At 32.3% G+C, this 27965-nt stretch overlaps 1 protein-coding gene across 7 annotated transcripts in view; it reads right to left on the reverse strand.

Moving 5' to 3' along the window:
* PPP2R5C (protein phosphatase 2 regulatory subunit B'gamma) overlaps positions 1-27965 on the reverse strand; it is a 202231-nt gene that overhangs the window by 111719 nt on the left and 62547 nt on the right. The window contains exon 1 of one of the 7 annotated variants that reach the window (XM_051978358.1): positions 16749-16906. The exons of 5 other annotated variants lie outside the window; for them this stretch is intronic. In XM_051978358.1, the coding sequence (XP_051834318.1) occupies positions 16749-16842 (94 nt within the window). In that variant the 5' untranslated portion in view covers positions 16843-16906. Of the gene's footprint in view, positions 1-16748; positions 16907-27965 lie in introns of those variants that run through there. One more of the 7 variants, XM_051978359.1, reaches the window with a different exon arrangement.

Raw genomic sequence — 27965 nt, forward strand, 5'->3', positions numbered from 1 at the left:
CTCTAAAAGCAATAGTAAACCATCTGAGGGGAAGTCAGGTCTTACTTAGTGAGAGCAAATAGATAAAATGAATATGAGAGGAAGAAATACAGAATGAGGACAATTAACAAAAGAATACTGGATTCAGAAGACCTAAGTTCCAATCCTACCTTGGACACCACAAAGAAGCGTAGCACAGTGACTAAAACATAAGCAGGCTTAATAAAATGCCTTTTAATTTGGTTATCTGACCCTGGGAAAGTCACTGAATATTTCTTCCAGCTTTAGTTTCTTCATCTGTAAAATGGGGAAAATAATGGCACTTAAATTATAAAGCTTTTGTTAGGCATAAACGAGAAAATTATTTTTGCCAACTTTAAGCTATTATTTAAATGTTAGCTATTCTTTACCTGAAATTTTATCTTTAGCATTCATTTTTTAAAAAATTTAAATTTAAAATCTTTCTCCCTTAAGCCCCTCCCCCAATGAGAAAGCAAGTAGTATGATCTTAATCACACATATATGAAGTCATGCAAAACATATTTCTATATTTAGCTATTTGTGTGTGTGTGTGTGTGTGTGTGTGTGTGTGTGTGTGTGTGTGTGTGGAAAAGAACTGGAAACTGAGGAGATATCAATCAACTAGAGAATGGCTCAACAAATTATGGCGGTGTGATTATAATTGTTATTTAAAAAATTGTGAAAGGAAATATGTCAGAGAAACCTGGGAAAACTTTATGAACTGATGCCAAGTGAATTGAGTAGAAAAAGAAGAACCTTTAATACAATAACAATATTGTAAACATAAACAATTCTGAAAGACTTACAAACTATGACCAATTGGGATTCCAGAGGACCAAGATAAAACATCCTATCCATCTCCTAGGAGAGAGAGGTGATAGATGCAGACTCATAATGAGACATAATTTTTGGTTATACATAATGCAGAAACTTGTTTTGCTTGGCTATGCATAATTATTACAGGGTTTGGATTTTTTTTTTTTTTTTTTTTGGTCAACTGGGGGGATATGTGGGAAGGAAAGAAAATAGATTTCTGTTAATTAGAAAAATAAGATTTAAAAATATTTGCTATTATTACCAATGACCAATTTTGAAACCTAATAGTCTTTTCTCATTCCTCATCTTTCTTGACTCTCTGCAGCTTCGACACTGATCATTTTCTCCTCTTCTATGCTTTCTTTTTCCTAGATTTTCATGATGCTGTCCTCTCCTTGTTCTCCACCTATCTCGAGGACCTCTTCAATTTCCTTAGTTGATTTTTCAACATGATTCATATTCATTAAACATGGAAGGCCCCCTAAATTCTGTCTTCAACCCTTTTATCTTTCACTTGATCATCTAAGTTTCTATGCATTCAATTATCTCTACATAATTTCTAGATCTTTACATACCTCTACATATTCTAAGGTATCTCAAAAACAAAATATCCAAGCACAACATCTTTTCTCTCAAATCCTTTCCTATCAGTGTGGAAGGCATCACTATCCCTTCAATCACTGATATTCACAATCTTAGTATCACCCTTGACTCCTCCCCATCACACACTTTGTATATCCCAATCTAATTATATCTACTATCACAACATCTCTCCTTTTCTCTTTTTTCATATAGCCTCATACTAATTCAGACCCTACCTTATCTCCTCTTAACTGAGCTTCTAACCAGCCTCTCTGTCTTATTATCTTTTCTTATTCCAATTACTCCTATTCATCCTCCATCTACCTGCTAAGATGATTTTTCTAAAGCATAGACCCAACTATGTTTACCTCCTTTCACTCCCAAAATAAACTTTAATGGCACTCTATTATATTCAGAATAATAAAAATATAAATAATATAAAGTCTACTCTTTGGCACAGAAAACTCTTTATAATCTGATTCTTTTCTATCTTTTTTAGGTTTGTTTGTTTGTTTTTTTTTACACTTTTTTCTCTTCTATGCACTCTATGATGTAGTCACACTAACTCAAACTCAACACTCCTGGAGTGCTTACCTCCCTCATCTCCATCCCTAAAGTCAGACTCAGCTACATATTACCTACTGCAGGAGGCTGCTAGTGCCCTCTCTTCCATAGATTACCTTCTATGTGTATCTGGTGAGCTTCTTAATGACAGTAGTTTTGGTGCTCTTCTGAATCCTAGTGCTTAGCACAATGCTTTATAGAGGACAGAACATAATAAATGCTTTGAACTTTGAAAACTGAAGATAAATGTGACACTTATTTTCTGCATGAAAGGTGTTAAAATGTGGAGAAAAACATTTTTGGGCATGTGCAATGTGGGGATTTGCTATTCTGGACTATTCATATTTATAATAAAGAATTTTTTTATTGTTGTTATAAGAGGGTCAAAGTGGGTCCAATAGACCATAAATGCTTGTAAAATAAATTTTTAGAAATAAATGCTTACTAATTACTATTCATTCTGGAATAAGAATTTCTTTCTTTTTTTTTTTTAATTATTATAGCTTTTTATTGACAAAACATATACATGGGTAATTTTTCAACATTGACCCTTGCAAAAACTTCTGTTCCAACTTTTCCTCTCCCTTAGATGGCAGATAGTCCCATACATGTTAAATATGTTAAAGTATGTGTTAAATACAATATATGTATAAATATTTATACAGTTATTTTGTTGCACAAGAAAAATCAGATTTAGAAAGAAGGTAAAAATAACTTGGGAAGAAAAACAAAAATGCAAACAAACAACAGAAAGAGTGTAAATGCTATGTTGTGGTCCACATTCATTTTCCAGTTTCTTTTGCTGGATGTAGCTGCTTCTATTCATTACTGATCAACTGGAACTGATTTAGATCCTCTCACTGTTGAAGAGGGCCACGCCCATCAGAGCTGATTCTCATATAGTATTATTGTTTAAGTATATAATGCTCATTTCTCTTAGCATCAGTTCATGTAAGTCTCTCCAGGCCTTTCTGTATTCATCCTGCTGGTCATTTCTTACAGAACAATAATATTCCATAACATTCATATACCACAATTTACTGAGCCATTCTCCAATTGATGGGCATCCATTCAATTGGAATAAGAATTTCAAAAAGTAAGAGTGGGATATGGATTTGGCTACTATATCAACTGTTAACTCACACTGAGTTTGCAGTACACTATATGTTAATTGTTGCTTAGCCATGTGTCCCTACCGTCATTCTAAACTTAGATATCTAATTTTCTAAACAGAAGTAAAACATATTATATTTACATTAGATATTACATTTTCCCAATTGATAAATGGTCGAAGGATATGAACAGACAATTTTCAGATGAAGAAATTGAAACTATTACCACTCACATGAAAGTGTTCCAAATCACTATTGATCAGAGAAATGCAAATTAAGACAACTCTGAGATATCATTACACACCTGTCAGATTGGCTAAGATGACAGGAAAAAATAATGATGAATGTTGGAGGGGATGCGGGAAAACGGGGACACTGATGCATTGTTGGTGGAGTTGTGAACGAATCCAGCCATTCTGGAGAGCGATCTGGAATTATGCCCAAAAAGTTATCAAACTGTGCATACCCTTTGATCCAGCAGTGTTTCTATTGGGCTTATACCCCAAAGAGATACTAAAAAAGGGAAGGGGACCTGTATGTGCCAAAATGTTTGTAGCAGCCCTGTTTGTAGTGGCTAGAAACTGGAAAATGAATGGATGCCCATCAATTGGAGAATGGCTGGGTAAATTGTGGTATATGAATGTTATGGAATATTATTGCTCTGTAAGGAATGACCAGCAGGATAAATACAGAGAGGCTTGGAGAGACCTACATGGACTGATGCTAAGTGAGATGAGCAGAACCAGGAGATCATTATACACTTTGACAACGATATTGTATGAGGATGTATTCTGATGGAAGTGGATTTCTCTGACAAAGAGACTTAATTGAGTTTCATTGGAGAAATGATGGGCAGAAACAGCTACACCCAAAGAAGGAATACTGGGAAATGAATGTGAACTATTTGCATTTTTGATTTTCTTCCCGAGTTATTTTTACCTTCTGAATCCAATTCTCCCTGTGCAACAAGAGAACTGTTCGGTTCTGCAAATATGTATTGTATCTAGGATATACTGCAACATGTTTAGCATATATAGGACTGCTTGCCATCCTGGGGGGGGGGGGAGGAGGGAGGGAGGGGAAAAAACGAAACATAAGTGATTGCAAGGGATAATGTCGTGTAGAAATTATCCTGGCATGGATTCTGTCAATGCGAAGTTATTATTAAATAAAATAAAATTAAAAAAAAAAAAGATATTACATTTTCTCTTATGTTTTCATGTAAAAATAAGAGGAGAAATAAGCATCTATTAAAGTCCTTCTTAGATGATACGTAGTATGGTTTAAGATAACTTTAGGCAGAAGGTGAGATATGGCAGAATTCAAACAAAGCAAAACAATTGGTTGTATATGTCTCTTCATCAAGAAACAACCTAAATATAGAAGACTTATCAGTTGTCTGTAAAGAGAATTTTCTTGGTCTTTAGCAATCCTCAAATACTGTTCTAAGGGTGGCAATCTATACTGAGACCCACCACAGATTTAATTAAGTAAATATTTATTAGATATCTATTATGTGCTAGGTATTGTGGAAGTGCTGATGATATATTAAGTCTAAATCCTAAAAGATCATCAATTTAATTTTCATCTGAGATGGAAATCTAAGAAGGATCTTTTCAAGTCAGTAAGGGTACTTTTTCAAAGATGCTCAGGGATACATATTATCATCATCATCAGCTTTCTTTATTAATCATTTTCCCTTTAAAAACACTATACAACTATTTACTTCAATTCTACGCTTATAGTGTTCCTATCTAAAACACAAAGTAAAATGAAATGAGCACTGCATGTTAGCATTACAGGGTTTTTACTTCTACAGATTCTTGCAGGGCTGCTATGACTTCTGTGAAAGTTTTTGTGCTCTGGAAGTTCCAATGTCTTCCTAGCAATTCACTGAAAATTGATAATTTAATCAAGTATGTTGTTAAAGAAAAGTTTCCTTCAAGGTCAATGACAAAAAGAAAGGCCCTATCTACCCTAAAGTATATATAGCAGCACAGAACTGGAAAGTAGATGTTCATTGACAGGAGCATGACTAAGCATGTAGTGGTATGTGAATGCAATGGAATATTATCGGATTGTAACAGATTGTAACAGATGCAAAGAATACAGAAAAGCGTGGAAAGACATATAAACTGAAGCAAGCAGAACCAAGAAAACAATATACACAATGATGATACCAATGTAAATATAAAGAAGAACAAAAACAACAATCAAAAGTAAATTATGTTGACTAACCAAGCTAGGCCACAAAGAAGAGATATGAGAAGGCATTTTCTGTATTTATTTTTTTTTGGGGGGAAGAGATAGGGAGACACAGGTATGGGACAATAAATATAGTTCTCAGACTTAACTGCCATGCTTCCTTTCTCTCTCTTCCTTTCTTTTCCTTTCCCCTTTCTTTCCAGACTGGGTTGTCCCTATCTCAAGTAAGCTGAAAATGGCAAGGCAACTCATGGGCCCAATGCTACTCTGATTGACACAGGAAATCTGACCTGATTTGTTTCCACCCTGGGCTACTGTGCCTTCACTTAGTTATCCAGTAACCTGCCCTTTTCCTCCCTCCTGAGGCTTATTACATTAATGCTGAACTTAGTGTGGACACCTGATCTATCTAGCCTATTGCAGGTCAGAATTCTTGAGCTCAAGAGATCTTCTAGATTCACTCTCCTTGATAGCAGGGATTACAGACATGTGTCACTCTGTTTAGCTTTTCCTTCCTTTCTATTCTTCATTACAAGATATGCTTCTCTAGGAGTGAGAGGAAAAAGATGCATTGAGAAATGCAGGAAAAGATAGTGACAAATTTGGATTTTTTAAAAATTAAAATATCTTTATATCCAAATGAAGATGGTATATAATAGTGGAATAGCAGAAAGGACATTCATTGGCTCTGGAATCAGAGAACCTGGGTTCAAATTTCTTCTCTGATCCCTACTATATGTTTTACCTTCTGGGTCTCAGTTTCTTTACTAGTTAAATGAGGGATTGGCCCAAGTTGGTTTTTTTTTTTTTTTTTTTTTTTTTTTTTTAAACCTAGAGTCCATGGATGAATTTCAGAGGGTCTGGGAATTTGAATGGGGAAAAAAATTACATCCTTATTTTGCACTAACCTCTAATGGAAATTTAGCATTTCCTTCAATTATTAATGTAGAAAATATAACATTTTAAGAAATAATCCATAGGCTTCACCAGACTGCCAAAGTGGTCTAAGACATGAAAAAAGTTAAAAACTTTTGCACTAAATGTTCTCTGAGATTCCTTTCAGCTCTAGAACTTATGAACAAAAACATGGCAAAGACTTAACAGATTTTTTTTCCTTTTGATTTTATAGTTATAGGATTATAGATTTAGAGCTGGAATGGTCCTTAGAGATAGAATCTAATCCTTTCATATTACAGATGAGGAAACTGAGACCCAGGGAAATTAAGTATGTTGCTCAGGGTTCACATTGAACTATACTCACTGTCAAACTCAGGGCTAATTTTCAAACTGTCATTCCCTTTAACTATTTCCTATCCTAACTGGCTATCAATTTTTTAAAGGTGTGTTAAAATTTAATCATAACATTAAGGCCTGAAACTAGTCTTAGGGCAACTTACTACTTATTACTATAATATCAGTTCTGAGACAATATTATGGCGGCACAAAGACATTATAAATTCAGTTTTGTAGTTTCTAGAATTGGGCAGCTAGGTGGAGCAGTAGATAGAGTACCAGCCCTGGAGTCAAGAGGATTTGATTAAAACCTAGCTTCATACACTTAACTACTTATGGGACCTTAACAAGTCATTTAATCCTGTTAGCTTCAGCTCCTCGTCTATAAAATGAGCTGGAGAAAGAAATGGCAAATCAATCCAAATCTTTGCCAAGAAACTCACGGAGAATTAGACATATCTAAACAACTGAACAATATTATTTCTAGAATTGCTACTCGAGCTTGAGATTGTTGGAGATAAGGAACACAATTACTTTTAAGTGACTTGAATGTAAAGTTTACAAATATTGTATTTTAAAGAGTGCATGACTTTAAAGTGAAAATTTAAAGGACAGCTATGTTGGAGGTGGAGAGGGGGGAGTACATGAAAATGAAAGGCCAACAATAAGCTTTAACCAGATTATAGTTTCCAAGTGATTTTGGTTTATCTCAACGGCACCAAGTCACAAGCTAAAAGGTTATATAAACAAAACCCTAAGGAAATATAGTTACTGGCCTTCTCCCTAAACACATAAATAACTTTAATTCTCTATAACTGGCATGGATATTGTTATATTACATTACCTAAGAGTTCTCAAGGTTATTAAAATTTTTGTTTTCCATGTTTTTATAGGAACAATTACCTTCTCAACAAATATAGATTATAATGCCTCTCTCCATCCCCCCAACTTTAGTAGAATGGAGGTAGGTATAATTTGCTGTCACCAAAAATTTAATTATCTGCTATCCAAACTCCTTGGAATGAGACCCTTAGGAATTTAGCTAGGCTAATGCTTGGATGAAAAAGAACAGTCTTTGTTTCTTAGCCTTTCCAGCTTGGTTAAAGCCTTCTAGACCTTGAGAGGATCATACCCTATCAACAACATAATGAAAAAAATCAGAGTAGGACTTTACTATTGGTTCTGGAATGAAATAAGTACTTATACATTTGTTTAAGTAAACTGAATACATCCATCTCTTTTCTTCCCCATCTGTCTCCTCCCCTCAACTACTAGGTTTTTGTGACCTTTCACTTCCACTAGTGCAATAGTTCTTACTGGTCTTGCTATCTTTTTTTTTTTTCTCCATCTCCAATATATTTTATATATAGCAACTGGGCTAATCTTCTTTCTTTTTGCCCCCCCCCCCCGACATCTATTTATCTATATATTAAATTTAGTATTTTAAACAATTTTTACTAAACAAATTTAGTAATTTTAAACAATTAACGCTTGTGTTAATAATCCATACTTTCTCCCTCCTTTCCCCATCCCCCAAATAAGAAAGCAAGTGATTTGATATAGGTTATATATGTGTAGTCACATAAAACATTTCCATAAAAGAAATGTTGGGAAAATAAATATAGATTCCCTTCACCCAACCGTACTTCCAAACCCCAACCCAAAACTAAAAACTAAAAAATTTTAGAGTATGCTTCAATCTATATTCAAATACCATCATTTCTTTTTCTGGATTAAGGATAACATTTTCCATTAGCCTTTCAGAATTGTCTTGTATCACTGTATTGCTGAGAACAGCTAAGTCATTCGCAGTTGATCATCTTACAATATTGCTGTTATTTTGTAAAAGTACATTTCACCTAGCATCAACTCATAGAGGACTAACTTTCCTAAAGCAGTTTGGAACAGGTCATCCCTGCTTAAAAACATTTCAATGCTCCTTAGTTTATGGTGTTTAAACTCTTTAGGTTGGTAATCAATATCTCATATATTTATTATTGAGATATTATTCAAAGTCACTAAATATAATACAGCTTCCAACCTGTTTCTCCCTCAGCTACCATACAACTCCCCAATATGCATTTCTTAGTTAAGACTTTCCTTCCAACACATCATCTGTTTTATACTCCTTCACTCATGGACTGCTTTTTCTTTCTAGGATCTCATCATGACAGAGATTAAGAATGACGAAAGATCCTTTAAAATATTTCTAAGTCTCAGATGGTACTCCATTTAATTCAAACAGTATTTAAAACCACAAAATTCTTCATGAAAAGAAATTAATAGGATTTGACCTGTGGCACTTAAATAATTTAAAACCAATGAAAATCAGTTAAAATGCATTTAAAAATAACTGTAGGAATGTGATGTCTAAAATTATTTTAAGTTTAATCACAGACAAAATCTTCCATGAACAAACCTTTTTTCTATTTCTATGAACAATTCTTTGATTCTAAAGACATGATCATAAATAATAAATATATAGTTTTGCAAACCATAGAGCATTACATAAATGTCAGCTACTATTATTCTATATATGCAAATGAAGACCTCACTAGGAATTAAATATTAGAAAAATATAGTGTCACCAAGGGAATAAGTATAGCTAGAACTGGATAGAGTTGGAAAAATAAATAAGAGTAGGGACAAACAAGTATTCTACAAACTAAAGACATTACAAATAGTAAATTCCCCCAAATATTAGTGCAGAGTTTCTCACAAGAATTTCATGAATAATTTAGGAGTATATATAGTAGCATTTTCAGGGTCGCAAATGACACTTAAACTCTCTCACATTATTAAATATTAAGTCAGTAGGGATAAGCTACAAAAAGTTCAAGGAGCTATGCAAATAGACAAAACAATGAGAGATAAGCTTTCAAATGCTTAAGTCAATGTAATAAATACATTTGAAGAAAAAATCCAAACCATTCTTAACTGGAGTACAATAAGTGAAAGCATATAAATTGAGAAAGTAACCTGGGAGTCATTTTAAAGTGTATCTTGAACACTGCTATGACTACTTATCAAGAAAAATTACCAAAAGAAGGGGAAAATTGTCTTGTCCTAAAAAAGCAGTTTCTAAATTTTTTAGTTTCAGGACCTATTTACACTTTTACTGAGACACCACACCCCTTCCTCTCCCCCCCCCAAAAAAAAAAAAGTTTTTGTTTGTGTGTCTTTTCTCGATAAAATAAAGATACAAATCACAACCTCTCTGAATTTCAGTTTCTTGGACTCAATGACCTTTAAGGGCCTCCTTGGTCTAAATTTAAAATCCTATGAAGTTCCTCTCTCTTCATGTGTTTTTCTGCCTGTCCTAGAAAAAAATGTTGATTCACAAATACTCATAAGATCACAGATTTAGAACTGGAAAAAAAATGAAAGTTCACCTATTCTAGGGGTACTTCACTTTTTGTGAGTTATAGACTCACTCTGGGGAAGCCCATGGATCCTTCACAGAATTGTGTTTTAAATTATTGAAGGAAATGCTAAATTTCAGCTATAGGGTAGTGAAAATAGATATTTTTTCTTCATCCAAGTTCATGGATTCCACATTAAGAACTTATGAGATGAGGAAATGTGTCCAGAGAGGTTATATGACTTTTCTAATAACATAGGAGGTTAGCAGCAGTCAGAATTTGAACCCATGTTCTTGAGTCCTGGATTTCATATCCAGAACTTTTCCACTAAACTTTAACAAATGTCTTTCCAAGGATGGTTTTTCTCTGCAGTTCTTTGTCTCTGTCTCTTAGCAGTGACAATTCTTGAAATATTTTTGAAGCTCCCCAAATCTTTTTTGTAGCCACATTTTAACCTGACTTTCCACAGGAAGTATAGAAAGCTGGAAAATTGTATCTTAACACAGCACTTTTTCACCAAGTTATGACAAAGATATGATAAATTCAACAATACCTGCTTGTATGATCAGGTACCAAATACTTACCAAAAAATGCTAAAAGGGTAACAATTTTATCTATAAAGTTCTATATCCCCTCTTCACCAAATATGCCTAGTACATACTATATGTATATATTATGTTTATATACTTATTCATAGGTAGATATATTACCTAAAATCAACTTATAACTTATGCTTTAAATATGAATACTGAATTATATATAACATATATTCTAATGTGCTGTGCTTCATAAAAAAAGTTAAATGTTGAAAAACATACAAAATGTGTGATTTAGCAACTATTTATTCCTCTCTTTTTTGAGGCTTGCAAGTTATGATGTTAAATAACAATCACAAACATGTTGTTTGGGAATTCCTTAAAGTGCCAAGTTTAAAATACCCTGCTGTGCTGTCTGATGCATTGCCCTTTGGCATCTCTTCCTCTCCCAGGATAACAGAACTAAACTATTTTTATCATACTCTTTTTTTTTTTTCCTTTCTTCCGCATGGAGACTGAATCTAGTGTCAGAGAACTGGGGTTGAAGTCCAGATCCTATTATGTACCACCATTTATGCCTGACCAAGTGGCAAGTTTGGACTATATGACCTACTGCTAAGGTTACTTCAAAGAAAAATTCACAGTTACATCACTATAAGATTTACACAGCTCTTTCCTTAAAAACAAAAACAAAACACACACACACATCTCTTTCCCTCTCTCCCTCTTTTCTCCCCATCTTACAGACACATTAAGTTATTTGGTCATGATCACATATAGCTAATGAGTAGCAGAGCTAAACTTTCATTCCCTTTTCACAAATCCAGTGCTATTTCTACCACATTACATTGAAAAAATTTTGAGAAGAATTTATTTTGCTTTCATATTTTCCATGGACATATTTTATATCCATGGACATATTTTAAGGAGTTTGTGAACTTGAATGAGGAAAAAAAATCTCATCTTTATTTTTACTGACTGCTAATAGAAATTTAGCATTTCCTTTAATTATGAATGTAAGCAACATACTAAGAATTCTATAGACTTTAGACTGCCACAGATATCTATGATACAAAAGGGTTAAGAATTCATGCTCCAAAAGAACTAATTCTTCTGAATATAAGACCAAAAGGATTGTATTCACACAAAAAAGTATGAATTCCTAATGAACCATTTAATTTTCATTTGAGTTACTCTTAGGTATCACAAAAATATTAACAAAAGAAAAATGTTATATATATTGAATCACTAGAATTCAGCTTTCATTTCACCATTGAAAAAAGTACAATTATTAAAAAAATGTATGGTTGAGAGAAGGCATATCCTTTGTTGAATTGATACAGAGAATAGCATAAAATTAGATTTACATTTTGGTGACTGGATCTTTCAGTGACATTCTGGTTTAGAGGGAAAAATAGAGGACATTGTTCTCCTTTCTCTTTTCCCTCTTAGCTCTCAAGAAAAAAAAGCATTCAAAATTTAACCACTGTAGTATCTGGACAACTATTTTTCCTTAGAGTTTCAAGTTTTTAGTTTTTTTCTTTAAAAAACTGATTAAAAAGAAAGGCTAATGAACAATCCTAAATTTGTCTACTCTGCCACCAGCTGCTTCACAGTAGATAGTAAGATTCACAATAACAAAAAAATTATTTTAAAATTGTTCTATTTCTTAAATTAGAACATTTTAAATGATAATCAATAACTGATTAAAAAGGTAAATATTCATCACCCAGAGGAAAGAACCTACTACCATTTCTGGTTTATAAAAAAGTAACCTGGTTTAGAAAGATGAAAAACAAAAACTGAGAAAGAAGAATCAACTCCTTTCTCAAAAACTGAGAAAGGAGGATTTCTCACTTTCTTTCTATCTCCCACTTCTCACATTAAATTCTTTCTGATCTGGCTAATATTTGCTTCTCTATCAGGTTTTAAAACAAAGAGGAATATTCAATATAAAACTAGATCTTGGGGCAGAGAAAAAGGGAAAAACACTCAAATGTTTTTTAAGAGGGGCTGAATATACAAGAGTAAATGGTATATGTTTATAGTAGTACCCTCTTTTCTCACCTTTACAATGATTTAAAACTTTCTATGGTTAACAGTACTACTTTCCCATTTATACTATACGGTACTGTACTATGGACTTAGTAAACTACTCAAAATTTTTCAAAGCACTAATGCTCAAGGCAAAGTTCCAACTAGGTTATTAGCAGCTGGAACAAATTCACCTGAGCTGGAGTGTGGATGGTCAGGTGTAAGATATAATCAATCTATGTGAGACTGAAGTAGAAAGGAGGAATTGAAGAGACTGAGGAATTGTGAAGCTAGGATGTTCAAAGAGGAAAAGGAATGGTATGGAGAAAACTGAAGTAGGTATTGAACTTAATAGAAAGAAAGGAGAGTGACCTAGTGGTCCAAAGATAAAAGCAAAAAAAAAAATTTAGATTGGATATAGTAAATTTTGAAGAGAAGGTGGAAATGACAGTCAAAGAGGAACGGTCTTAAAGTAGCTGAGGGGAAGCAAGGAATATGTCAACTTATGTTATTGGCCCTAAAGGAACCTCTCAGGGTTGCTACAAATCTTAAAAGGATATATAAATGCCAAATAGTCTACTCTTCCTCTTTCAACAATGGCATAAATCATAGGCTTCTGGTTCTCACATGGACTATGAAGCCTCAAAAGATTAGATGTTTTATTTCCCTTACTTTGGAGTTTTGATGAAATGGGAGCTTAAAATAAGTTAGCTACCTGACTGTAAAACTCCAAAAAAATGCCCTTCTAATTAAGCTATATTTATTCAACTTTTTTTTTTTTTTTAATTACGCCAACTATCCTTTAGGCATACCCTATAACCTTGCCTGTGTTATTTAACTACCCAAGAGAGTTTGAATGAAATGGAATTCAACAACCCCCATTTGTCTGATGACATGTCTATGGCTCCACAGCACTCCCAAACTATTAAGTAAATTAAGGTCCTCTGGGTGTTCTGTTGCCGTACCTCTGGACTTTTAAGAACTTTCAAGCTTTTCCATCTGCCTGCAGCTAAACTTTTATGTGTTACCTTCTCCAATGAAACTGCTCCTTGAAAGCAGAGGCTGCCTAGCTTTTCCTATTTGTATCCTGGAGCTTGGCACAGTGCATTGTACATAATAAATGCCCTTTCATTAATTCATTCATCATGACATATAGGTATCTAAAATCAATTATCATCCCAGAAAATGATATCCATCATCTATCATGAAATCTGGATCAATGTTAGAATGGAATTATGAGAATTTAGATCTGCTCTAAATCAATTCAACTAAATTCAACATTAAACTACAAGATGCTAGGCATACAGAAAATAGACCTTGTCCCCAAGACGACTAATTTTATTGTAGAAGTGAGGAGGAGGGGAGGAACATAACATGTACAGATAATCGATCAATATTTTATTATTTATTATGTGCCAGGCATTGTAAATTCAAATTTGAAGAAAGAACACCAACAGGGAAGCATCATTGTAAAGACAGCAACCAAACCAAGACTAAAAGAATAAAAAGATACTGAGGTAAACAAATGAAGGACTAAGCTCCTGGTGGGAGAGAGTATATATATCTTGTACAAATGCATCAAGGTGGAAGATGGAAGGATGAGTTTAAAGAACAGCTATTTGTCTAGTTTTACTGGAATGCAGAGTATGAAAGGAAATCCAGAAAGGTAAATCATAGCCTTATTGTGTCGGACCTTAAAAACCAGAATCTCAAAGATTCTAAGCAGGGGAATGACACAGTAAAGCATTCTTATATAAAAAGATGATTTCAGCAGTTGTGGCCAGGGTAGATTGGAAGTAGAGATATTAATTAGGAAACCATTACAATAGTCAAAGAAAAATAAAGATTTGAACTAGAAGTGCAAATACATGAAAGCTGTTGTAGAGGCTACATCAGGAGGATCTAGTAAATAACTGGATATGGAAGTCACGAAGAGGGAAGAGTTGAGGATGGCTATAAGGTTACTAAACTATGTGACTTTAAGGATGAGAGTACTCTTAATCATGTTAGGGAAGTTTAGAGGAGGGGTAAGTTCAAAGGAAAAGATGATCAATTCTTCAATTCTACTGTAGACATACTGAAAGACTATCCAGGAAGAGATGTCCAGTAGGTAGTTGGTCTTAGGGGGGTTGGACCTGGGAGAGGGATTAGAAGTACATTTATAGCTTTGGGAGATAATTTGATGGAGATAATTTAATCCATGGGAGCTGATGAGATCATCAGAATGGAAGGAAAAAAGTGAACAAGTCCTTTGACAAACCTTAAGATTTACTCATGGGGTAGGAGATAAATGGGTGTTGATGTTATAGATGTTAAAAGAACAGGCGAGTTAGGTAAGAAAAGATATGTATTCAGAAGGAAGGGGCTGTCAAAAATCTTAATATAAAACACTTCACAAAAACTGTCAATGAACTAATTTTCTATTTTAAGGTGTGGTCCCATGTCCAAGTAGAGTTTTCATTTTTATATACAAGAATTTAATCATAGACCAAGAACTTACTAAAAATACTTTCCAAGAGCAGCTCTTTCCTTATTTTTCTGAGATGAAGAATTATTCCATAGTTTAAAATAAATTCAGAGCTGGACTTTTTAAAGTGTTACCCTTTCTGACTGCTTTTACTGAGTTAATCTTCCTTTCTAATTTCTAAAAAAATGGGGGAAGTCTTCTTTCAGGTCCTAAATATTAATCTGTTAAATAAAATTAACTATCACTAACATCTATTTCATCTTTCAAATATTTTTCAGAACATAGCAGTTTTTAATAAAACTTAATAAAACCATAAGCAAAAAATTATGATTTACATTATAAAAGCAATAAAATATGTATTTGATAAGTACAATGCAATCATACTATGTGTGTCACACACACGCACACACACACATACACACACACCAAGTGATTCAGTAATTATCTAGGGACTGACAAATCCTAAAAACATCACATTTACTCTTTTTCATCCTACCAGACCATCTAAAATGCCTACAGATTTTGTTAAGGTTTTCCCTTTGGGCACCAGTAAAAAAAAAAAAAAAATCATGATTTTTTAATAATCTGGTCATTTTAAATTCACACCACCCATTTTGAATCGAGAGATACTGTATTCATATGGTTTTATTCTTCTTTGGATACACCCTAGAATCTGAAAAATCTTGTCCGGCATTTTAGTCATACAGGCTATTAGTCACCTAGAAATCTTTCCCCCACCCTATCTCAGCACAGGTCCTTAAAGAAGATTTAGTCTAAAGAGTACAGCTTTTCTATTAATATAGGACATGACTGGCCTATATAGGACGCCATGAATTTCAAAAATAATTTTTACAAAGTCTAGTGTCTATCATTCATCCTCAACAAATAAAAAAACATTAAAATATACATTTGGAAAAGCTTTAAAATGTTAAAAAAAAAAAAAAAAACCTAAAACAACCAAACAAAAAACCCAACCAACTCATCTATATGAACTATTCTGAAGGGTTTATATTCTGGTATGCCTAATATTCCTTTTTAAATTTCTGTTTTTTGAAGGTAGCGAACATAAAATCAGTAAACCACAAAAGGGGGTGCGTGAACTAATGCAGTTTTCTAAAGGACCCTAAAAACTTGTTGCTGCTTCAAAATTTAAAGACTAATCATAATTTAAGATTTGCAGGTTGTAATACATTATTTTCTCTTCACACACTAAAGGAGTTATGATGCTTTTAAATGACAAAAATATTAACAAATATTTTAGAAACAATATCATTTCAACATTTTAAAGCATACATAGATATATCTTTAGAGATTTGATCGAGGAAGGAGAAGGTGCTGGAAGACCCGGACGAACCCTTTGTGAATTAAGTTATTTGAAAATAAATGCTAGCTATTTTTCAGTTACAAACCATATTTAATCCTGTGGACTGATGTGCCTGAAGAAACCTTTATAGTATCAAATAACATAAATGTTACTTGTTAAACTCTGCTTACTGATAACTTAGCTTTGCCCTGCCCCCCACCTCACTGAGCTGGTGACTTCACATCCTTTGACATCAGCACAGCCTTGAAGGGGGATGGGGAGAGACAGCAGAGAGCAGTAAAACCAGCTTTTAACTATGCATGCAATGTCTCTCTGAATTCTTAAAATCTGTAAGTAGGACTTAAAAAATCAAACTAACATTGCACACTCGATTTTATATGGCTAAATCTGAAGCGAAATTAAATGGATTCCGGCACAAAGGACTTCCTGCTTTTCTTATCTGAAGCACAATAGCCATTTATTAACTGACCACAGAAGGTTACAATTCACTAAAATATACACACAATAACTTACCTCTAATATGTAAAAGGGCAACGGGCTGGAAAGGCCCATTGGAATTAGCTGCATCCACCACCATCCTGCTGCTAGCTTTATTACATGTCAACATCTAGGCTTCAGCAGGAAAGGCAATGTACTCCTTAAGGCAAGAAACCAGCCTCCATTTTAGTTTAAAAAAAAAAAAAGAGACAAACTGAAGCTCTCTGCAGCTGGAGGGAACTGGCTAGTTAGTGATGTCAGCAGGCACTGAGAAATCTGATTGGCTAAAAGCAGCAACTTAAAATGACACTAAAAATTGCAAATGGAAAAAGCTTTCTGTTTGCCAGTGTGTTTTAGAAACTTGCACATATTTTGACTTCCTGCAATAAGTCGGAAACTTTTAAACAATGATTGTGTTATTTAAAAGTCATTTTAGTGACTGAATAAATGATTAGTTATTATAGCTCTACAATATAAACAACTGGTGATCAGAAGGAAGTAGGCTGAGAAAATTACTTGAAAACTTTATATTTTTAATATTTATTGTTCCTAAATTATTTTATTGGCAAGTACTTGGCCCACAATTTATTTCTAGTAAATCTCGGATGAACAATACACTTAATATTTATGTAGTCTAGACTTAAATTGCCATTAAAAATATATGAAATACCAGCTTATAAATTTGGGCACTTGTCCACTCTTCACCACCACCAGGTGGTAACAAGCTAATTTTCTTTAAACCACTAGTTTTCTAATGGTATATTATTTTCCAATTACAAATAAAGATGGTTTTCAACATTTACTTTTGTAAGGTTTTGAGTTCCAATTTTTTTTTTCTCCCTTTACCTCCCTCTTCTGCAAAACAGCAGGCAAACCAAGCTAAAACTACTAATTTTCTAAGAGAGCTATTAAAGTTAAATATAAAATTAAGAGGTTCCTTCGACTATTTACTAGAATCAGTTGTGAGGTATTTTGTTAAACTAATAATTAAAACTGATCCAATTATTCTATTGAGAGAAATACAACCAAAAGATTATTTAAAAAGAAAAAAACATTCGTATAAAATATTCATAATTGTGTATTCTGATAGTAAAACACCTATATGTTAAATATCTGATGATTGGGAAGAAGCAGGATAAATGACATAAAAAGAGTAAGAAAATTTGGAAAAATCTATACAAAGCAAAATAACATTGACAGCTATAAAAAGATGACAAACATATGGACAAATTCTAAAAGAAATATAGCAAATACATTATTTGTTAAAGTATATAGAATTTTCTTTAAAATGCAAACAGTTTAAATTTTAGGATTTTATTTAGAGATTTACTATATTGTTTAATTATTAGAATTTGTAAATGTAAAAAAATTTAATATCTTGCCACAGTATAAAATTAATTCTTTTTTTTTTAATTTAAAATGTCAAAAAAGAGTCATTTATTTTTTTAAATTATTTTGGCTAAAGTTGAAATGATCTACTGTTTGAAAATGTTAACATGCATTAAAATAACATTTAGTTGTCTATTCCCAGTGGGAAAAAGTCAAAATTTATGATATGAATAATAAAAACTATAGAAAAAGATAAAGTTATATCAAGGCTGAAAATACTATCCTATCAAAAATTGTGATTTTAACCCACAATGTAAAATGCATCAAATGTAGGTAAAAAATGATAGAAAAGTCAAAAGAATACAATTTGGACAAACGTGAAAAATGTTCACTCCCAAACAATTTTCCTTTTGCATAATTTAACAAAATATTTTAAATTAGGGAAATCAGAACACAAAACAAGTCATACCAGTGAGAAATATTGGCATTAAAATATTTTTCTGAGAATTGACAGATTAATCCTCCCATTCTTCTTATTTTTTAAAACCTGATATGAAATTGCAATGGCCAAGGTGTCAATGATTAATATATAAGTTCTCTCTTTTCACTATGCAATACTATCTCTGTTCTCTTATACTGACTAAACATGTCATTATTTGAAAAAAATATTTAGATGTCTTTTTAACTTACTTTTTGGAAAATTAAAAAAAAATATATCTCTTTAAATTTACAAATCCTATAGAAATAAACATGAGATGTAGTTAAGGATTTTAGAATGTACTCCTCCTAAGAGGTCTAAAGTATTATTTCTTTATAAAAAAGTTAAGTTCCGATATAAACAACTGGGAAATATCAATTACTGATGGGCAAGCCAAGCTAATATAATAAAAAAAAATTACAATTCTATTTAAATTGGTCTACTTGTTTAAGTAGACCAACTGCCAAAAAATTATTTTATAGAACTAGAAAAAATAATAAAATTCATCTGGAAGAAGAAAAGGTAAAAAATAGCAAGGAAATTAGTGGGACAAAAAAAAAAAAAAAAAAAAAGGGAGGATAAGCAGCACTCATCAAAACCATTATGGTATTGGCTAAGAAATAGAGTGATCAGTGGAAGATACACATGACACATATACATGATAATCAATGACTATAGTATAATCTAATGTTTGATAATCCCCAAAACTCCAGTTTTTGAGATAAGAACTCACAATTTCACAAAAATTGCTGGGAAAACTGGAAAATAATATGTTAGAAACTCAGCATAGATCTACATCTCACACTCCATAGCCAAAAGGAGGTCAAAATAGGTACATGATATGGGCATAATCGAGGATATCATAAACAAATTAGAAGAACAAGGAATAGTTTACAGATCTTTGGAGAAAGGAGAAATTTATGACCAAAGAAGAACTAGAGAACATTAGTTCAGTAGTGTTTCTACTAGGTCTGTTTCTCAAGGGAACCATAAAGGAGGGAAAAGGACACACAAATGCAAAAATGCTTGTAGTCATTCTTTTTGTGGTGGCAAAGAATTGGAAAATGAGTAAATGCCCATTAATTGGGGAATGCTGAATAAATTATGGTATATGAAAGTAATGGACTACTATTGTTCTATAAAAAATGATGAACAAATTGATTTTAGAAAGGTCTGGAAAGATTTATACAAACTGACGCTGGAAGAAACTAACAGAACCAGGATACATTGTACACAGTAACAGCAAGATTGAGCTATGATCAACTACGAGACTTGGTTCTTCTCAGAGGTTCAGTGATCCAAGGCAATCTTAATAAATTTTGGACAGAAAATGCCATTTGCATACAGGGAGAGAACTATGGAGACTGAATGTAAATCAATACATGCTATGTTCACTTTTTCTTTTTTTTTTCCTCCTGATTCTTTAAATTTTAATGTACAAGGTAATCAGAAAAAAAAAATTTAATATTTGTGCAAATATATACAAATACAGTTATATTATATTGTTCTGTATTATTATTTATATTGTTTATAATATGTAATATAAATAGTAAGCATATTATTTATATTATATTTATATTATCTTTTATACATATATGTATATATTATAAAACATTCTGCATAGAATCACTTCTGTCAGTAGGTAATAGCAACTATGCTTCATCAATGATACTTTGCAAATCCAATAGATAACTGCATTGATCAAAAGTCATCAGTCTTTGTAAGTTGTTTGATTTTTACATTTTTATTGTTTTATAATTCTGCTGGTTCTTACTTCATACCAGTTTTTCATGTTTCTATGAAACTGTTTCAGTATTTCTTACAGCACAACTGTATTCTATCATTTTCATATACATATATTGTTTAACCATTCTTCAAAAAGAATTTTTGGGGCATAATTCCTCTTTTGCTTTCCACCGTAGTTATTCCACAATTCCACAAATAATCAATCCTCTCCAACATTTTTCACTTTCCCCCTTTTATCATTTTAGCCAATTTGGTAGGTGTAAAATAATATCTCAAAGCTGTTTTATTTTGTATTTCTCTAATCAATAATGAATTAGAGTATTTTTTTTATGTGACTACAAATTATTTTTATTTCTTCATTGGAAAACTGCCTGTTCATACCCTTTGATCATTTATCAATTGGGAATGATTTTTTAAAGATTTGACAAAGTTTTTCATATAATTTAGATATGAGACCTTTATCTGTTAAACTGATATGAAAGAAACCATTTGTGTTTAATGGTAATCATCTCTAGGAGGTACAGGGGGAAAAAAAAGCAAAAATTATATAATTTTGTTGTATATTTGAAAGGAAAAGCAAGTTGTACCAGCAGATTTACAGTTTTATATTTTTTAGTCTTATTATGTTATGAAAATGCTTGTTTTATTTCATAAATTAAAAATAAAAAAGTGTCAAAAAAAGTTGGGAAGAGATATTTAATATGACTGGAAAGCATACATTTAAAAATATGAACTAGCAATGTTCTGAAATAAACAATGAAATAGCAAAAATACTAGCAGGTTTCCCGATATAGATAAAGTATGGATATGTGCTCACTTTCTTTCCATGTTATTTGACAACATTATAAAAATACTAGTTATAGAAATAAGAACAAAATCAGAAGAGTAACATCTGTAAAGATCTAAAAATTATCTATATTTGCAGATTATATTGTGATATACTAAAAAAAACACTCTACAGAATCAATAAAGAGAGCATGATTATAAACATGGAAGTATGATATAAAACAAGGATAACCATGAATGATTTTGATCTGGAACATACTAAGGTACTTAAATAAAATTTTAAGTATAGGCTAACAAATAAAATTGGGAAGAAAAAATAACACAATTTATAAAATATCTGGGAATGAACCTATGTGAACATATATGACACTATTAAATTTTCAGATTTAGTGCTATGACAAACAAATTGAGGGATACATTAAAGAACTAGACATAATATAAAAAGTTTCAAGACTCAAGGGAAATAAGGAATCTCAATCTATATTCTAAAAGCAGCACTTATCAAAGTCATTTGGTTCTAGCTTAAAAATAAATTATGAATAAAGTAAAAAAAAAAAAAAAAAAACCATGAAGAAGAAGAAGAGAAATAACAGAAAAAAAGTCCAGAATCAGTAAGTACTGGGAAGAACTCCCAAGAAAAAAAATTACTGGAGACTCTCTTTTTTGTTAAGAATTTCTGGCAAAATAAGAAAACCAGTTTATCAAAAAAATTAGTTTGATCTCATAAATTCAACCAATCAGCATTTATTAGGTACCTCTTCTTATGTGTGCCTGGTAGGAGCAGTGAGGTGGCACAGTGAATAGAGTGCCAGATCTGGAGTTAGACAACTTCCTGAGTTCAAATCTGGTCTTACACTTGTTAGCTATGTGACCCCAAGTAAGTCACTTAATCCTATCTGTCTCAGTTTCCTTATTTGTAAAATGAGCTGGAAAAGAAGATAGCTAATCATTCCAATATCTTTGTCAAGAAAACACCAAAGGAGGGTTCATGAAGAGTCAAGACAAATTGAAAATGACTGAACCACAACAGATGTTTGTTTGGCATTGGAAATATAAAAACCAAAATAAAACAGTCTCTACTCTTAAGGGATTTGCATTCTAACATCACATTTGAAAATAAGCTCAAAATGGACATATGGCCTAAACATAAAAGTCACATCATTAAAAAAAAAAATTTAAGAGAATGAGATCATGTAGACAATGCTCAGGCAAGAATTCTTAACCAAACCTAAAATTGCGGTGATTAGAAAACTTAAAACAGACCATTTAATTTTTAAAAAATTATAGGTTTTTAATCGACAAAACATATGCATGCGTAATCCTTCAACACTGACCCCTACAAAAACCTCTGCTCCAACTTCTCCCCTCCTTTCCTCTACCCCCTCCCCCAGATGGTAGGTTTTCCCATACATGTTAAATATGTTAAAGTATATGTTAAATACAACATACGCATATATATTTATATAGTTTGAACCATTTAAATTACAGAAAATGTGCTTTTGTATGACAAAAAACAATGAAATTTAGATGAGAAGCTATCAAGTCAAAAATATAATTTTTATATCAAACAAAGATCTGACATCCAAGTTACACAGAGAATCAATGCATATATAAAAGACCAGGAGCTATTTCCAAAAGTTACATGGTCATAAGCTAGGGATAAAGAGTTCTAAAAAAGATTATAAACTATTAAGAATAATATCTCAATGTTCTAAAAACTGCAAAATTCTATCTCATGTTTGGTAAATTGGCAAAAATGACAAAAAAATGGGAAAAGAAAATGTTGGAAGTGCTACAAAAAGAAAGGCACTTTTTTTTGGGGGGGGGGGGTCAAGAGACAATTGGGGTTAAGTGACTTGCCCAGATTCACAGAGTTGGGAAGTGTTAAGTGTCTGAGGCTAGATTTGAACTCAGGTCCTCCTGACTTCAGGGTTGATGCTCTCTCTATCCACTGCACATCTAACTGCCCCAAGAAAGGCACAGTTAATGAAGAGTTCATGGAATTGTAAATTGGTCAAACCATTCTGGAAAGCTATTTGGCATTCAATAAAAAAAAAAGACTAAAATGTTCATTCCCTTTTGAGTCAGAGATTCCATTGCTTAGACATATATTCTTAAGAAAGTTCAATGATAAAGAGACCTATATATATGGAAAAAATATTTCTGGCAACACTTTTTGTAGTAGTAAAGAACTGGACACTAATCAGTTGCCAATCAATTATGGAAACAAGTCAAAAATATGGCACATAAATGTAACAGGATATTTTTATGCTAACAATGAATATTCTGAATACTGAGAAGCATGGGAAGAGTTACATCAACTGATTTAAAGTGAAGTAAGAAAAACAATTACATTCAATTACTACAACACTGAGACCGAACACTATGAAATTATAATGATAAGGTTTGACTCTAAACAGAAAATATGGTAGAAGAATTTTAAAATTTTTTTTGAAGAAATGGAGAACTAAAGACAATGTCAGACTTTGTTAGTGTGTTGGTTAGTTTTGCTGAGCTATTTTTTCCTCTTTTCTATTTTTTTTGGTGAGGGATGGCTCTTTAGGTGAATGGAAGAAATGACCTACATTGGGAAATATATGATATACAAATAAAAATTGATTTAAAAAAACTTTAAAAGTGAAGAATTCAAAGAAAAAATTTAAGACTTATGTAATATAATACTGAATAAAATAATCAGAATCAAGAAAACAATTTATAACAACTTTTTCTGTCATATATAGCAAAGAACTAGAAATTACCCCTCGACTTGGGAATGACAAGAAGGAAAGAGACTGAGGGACTGGAAATATCAATGACAGATTTAAGGCTCAATGGACAGTTGAAGTCCTGGAGTCAGAAAGAGCTAGACTTTAAAAATGGCCTCAAGACATTTACTACCTGTGTGACCTTCAACAAGTCACTTCCGCTCTATGCTTCAGTTTACCCAATTACAAAATGAGCATAATAATAGCATCTACCTTTTAGGATTGTTGTAAGAATCAAATAAGATACTATTTTTAAAATGATTTAGTATAGTGCCAGATATAAGTTAGGCAGTTTACAAAAGCTTGTTCCCTTTTCCCCCATTAAAAAAAAAGGGGGGGGGGAGGAAAGAAGGAAATTCAAAGGGAAACAGACAAATAAGTCAGTTTTTGAAATATATATGATGAATTTATTCTATTTATATTTTAAAATACTGTATATAATGTTTTATGGTTTCATGCAATTTTTCTTTGTTCTTTGATAACATTCTTGTTCACTGGCACTTATCAAGTTCAGAATAACAAAAATTTAATAAAAACCATAATGATATATAGAAATGTAATGCAATACTATTTTGTACTTAAAAATAACAAGTATGAATAACTGACACAATATGGGAGGACCAAAGAACTGATAGGATCAATCAGTCAACAAACAAATTAAGGGCCTACTGAGTTGAGCCTGTGGAATACTTTGATTACATCTCAAAAATTATTGTCTCATTGGTATTATGGTCTTCAGTATAGTTAGGTCATAGCTATCAATTTCTTAGGATTAAATTATTTAGCTTCCATTTAAATTTGAATTCTTTTTTTTTTAAGGCCTTTTATCATAATTTTTATTGTGTTGTTAAGTATGAATCAGTCAGTGAAAAAAAATTTATTAAGTGATTACCATGTGCCAGTAAGTGCTGAAGCTATAAAGACAAAAAGACAGTGCAGTCCCTATTCAAGAAAATCACAGCCTAATAATGGGGGAGAAAACAAGCAAACAACTACCCCCAAAAAAGAAAGGTAGAAGGGGGCCAAGTTATGAAAGGTGATAACTGCTAAATAGAGGATTTTACATTTGATCCTGAAAGCGACATGTCATAAGGGGGTGACACGATTAAACCTGATATTTAAAATGATCACTTTCAAGAGGATATAATCCAGGAATGAGGTGACAAGATCCTACATTTGGAATCTGGAATACTGGAAGGATGGTGGTATGTCCTCAACAATAAAGGAAGGTTATGAAAGGGTTAGAGGGAAAGATAATGAGATTAATTTGAGGCTGACTATTGAAAATAAGATGTCTATGTCCATTCAGTTTAAGATGTCCAATGAGAAGTTAGAGATATAGTTAGTTGGCAATCCAGATAATAACAAGAATCCAACATAAGAAAAAGTAAATACCTAACAACTGTCATAGAAATTCAAAGAAAAAAAAAAAAAGATTGTCCATAAAGACTACATTAATACCTGTAAAACATGAAGTATGGAACAAAATATGAAATAAAAGTTTTGGAAGAACAGGAAGTGATAAGCCTCATTCAAGTATCAGAATCCCTAAAAATTAAAATGAACTGAATTAATGACCAATGAGGGGAAAGGGGAAAAAATTTGGAACACAAGGTTTTGCAAAGGTAAAATGTTGAAAAAACTATTTTTGTCATTAATTTTGAAAATGAAAAGCTATTATTTAAAAAAAAGCTTGACAATCTAAGAAAAACATGGATAGACTTTCATGAAATAATGAAAAGTGAAATGAACAGAACCAAAAGAATGTTGTACATAATAACAATGTTGTTTTAAAAACAACTTTGAGTGACTAAATCATTTTGACTATATTATAAACACCCAAATAAACTACAAAAGACATATGAAGAAGACTTTATCTGCATTCTGAAAAGGATCTAATAGAAATATATAAAGAGTGGCTTTAAATACACACCTATGTTCATGTATACATACACATAAATTATATATATATGTACACACATACACATAAAATGTCTAATGGTAGCCATTTCTAGGTTGGGGGACGAAGAAAAAAGATTTTTAAAAGTTACATGATAACTTTATTATAAATTTAAAAGAAATATTAAGTTGTATATAATAGACTTGCTTCATGTACAAAAATCTTTTTTCTCCCTATTCTACTATGTTATGGAAATGCTAGTTTTATTTCTTAAGATTGGAATAAAGTAAATTAAACTAACAAAAAAAGAGGTAATAAACCAAAGATTCATGAAGCAGCAGATATTTTTGGACATGGATGAAAAAATAAAATTAAAAAATGAGCATTTAGAGAAAGCAATAGTCAGCCCTAAGACAATTTATGATTTTTTAAAAAGAGTTCCTCATGGCTACCAAAGAAAGCAAAAAGCTCATGTTCTAGAATTCAAGGCATTCTACGGTATGGTTCCAAATTCTTCTATTTTTAATACTTACTTTACGTTCCAAACTAGACTGACCTTCATTCTTTATTGTTGTTACATTTCTTAAACTTAAATATTTTTCCAATTACATTTAAAAGCAATTAACATTTGCTATTTAAAATTTTAATTTCCAAATTCTTTCCATCCTTCTCTTCTCTGCTCCTTTATTTAAAAGGCAAGCAGTTTGATATAAGTCAATCGTGCAAAACATATGTCCATATTAATGTTATGAAAAAAAGATCCACAAAAATAAATATCTTATTGGTTCTTTCTCTAGAGGTGAATAGCATTTTTCATAAGTTCTTTGGAATTGGTCATCGAAATGCTGAGGATAAGTCAACCATAATTGAGTATCATACTAATATTGCTGTCACTATGTACAATGTCCTCTTGGTTTTTTTTCTCACTTCACTTTCAATTCATGGAAGTTTTTTCAGGTTTTTTGGCGATCAATGAAACAATGAAAGAATGGACAACTTTGAGAGACTTGGTGTATAGCATCACTGCATATATTCGTGTGGGCCAGAACACAAGACTGTTTTAACAAAAAAGAATAGGGAAATTCAGAAGCTGCTAAATGAAAAACAAGACCTCTACTCTATAGGATTTATAAACAGGATAGTTTATCCATTTCTAAGAAGGCAGCATTTAATTTCATCAAAAGTAAAGTTCAAGTAAAACTTAAGAGAGATATAGGATTCTTGGCTCAGTAAGAAGATTAAATTCAGTTTTATACTGATAGTAACAATCCAAAGTGCTTTTGTGATGCCCTAAAGGTTATTTATGAGCCAAAGACATATGGTGCATCTCAACTACTTACTGCTGATAGAGCCATATTGACTAGTGATAAAGATATGATCTTGGAGAGAGATGGGATGAACAAGTATTCTCATACTTGCTCCATAGAATTCTTAACAGATCATCATCAGTCTACGCTGAAGCCACTGAGTATACATCTCAAGTTGGTGCTGGTATATTGTGCAGGTTCCACAGGTATACCGTGATCAAGTCAGCACAATGGCTCTGTAGACTTTCAGTTTTGATCTGTCCCATACTTTCCTTTGGAACCTTCCAAACACTGAACTAGCTTGAACTAGCTCTGGTGATGTATGTTTCAACCTATTCAGTGTCTAACCAATTGAAGGAGAGGTTTTGAATATCATTATGTTCCTCTTGTATGGCAAAACACATGTTCTGATTCAATTCCAGCATGCATTTATAAGGTAGGGGATCCAGTGCTCATAAAAGGAAAATGATAAATTGAAATTTTCTGAATTAGAAAAAGAGCTTAGTACCTACCTAGCAGTTCAAGGATGCCTCCACTGTCATCTCTATAAAGGTAAAGGAAATAGGTTGTTCTATGAAATTCACTGGCAAGATTTTTGTCAGAGTCCTCCTTAATAATCTGATTTTCAATATTAAAGATTGTCATTTACTTGAGAGCCAGTGTGGCTTCAGAGAAAGCCAAGGAATGGTCAATACAGTGTTTGCTGCTTAACTCCAAGAGAAATGCCAGATCAAAACAGAAGAGTGTACATATCAGTAGATCTAATAAAGGCCTTTGACCCTGTTACTCATGAAGATTTGTGAAAAATTATGGCAAAATGTGGCTGGCTATTGAAAATTTTCTGCATTGCATATCAGTTTTATGATGGCATGCTTGTCTGAGTTCTGGATAATGGATGATGCTTTCTTTCACTCTTTCCCAAACTCCAATGAAGTGAGGCAG

This window comes from Antechinus flavipes, chromosome 2, assembly GCF_016432865.1.
Source record: "Antechinus flavipes isolate AdamAnt ecotype Samford, QLD, Australia chromosome 2, AdamAnt_v2, whole genome shotgun sequence".
Taxonomy (NCBI): domain Eukaryota; kingdom Metazoa; phylum Chordata; class Mammalia; order Dasyuromorphia; family Dasyuridae; genus Antechinus; species Antechinus flavipes.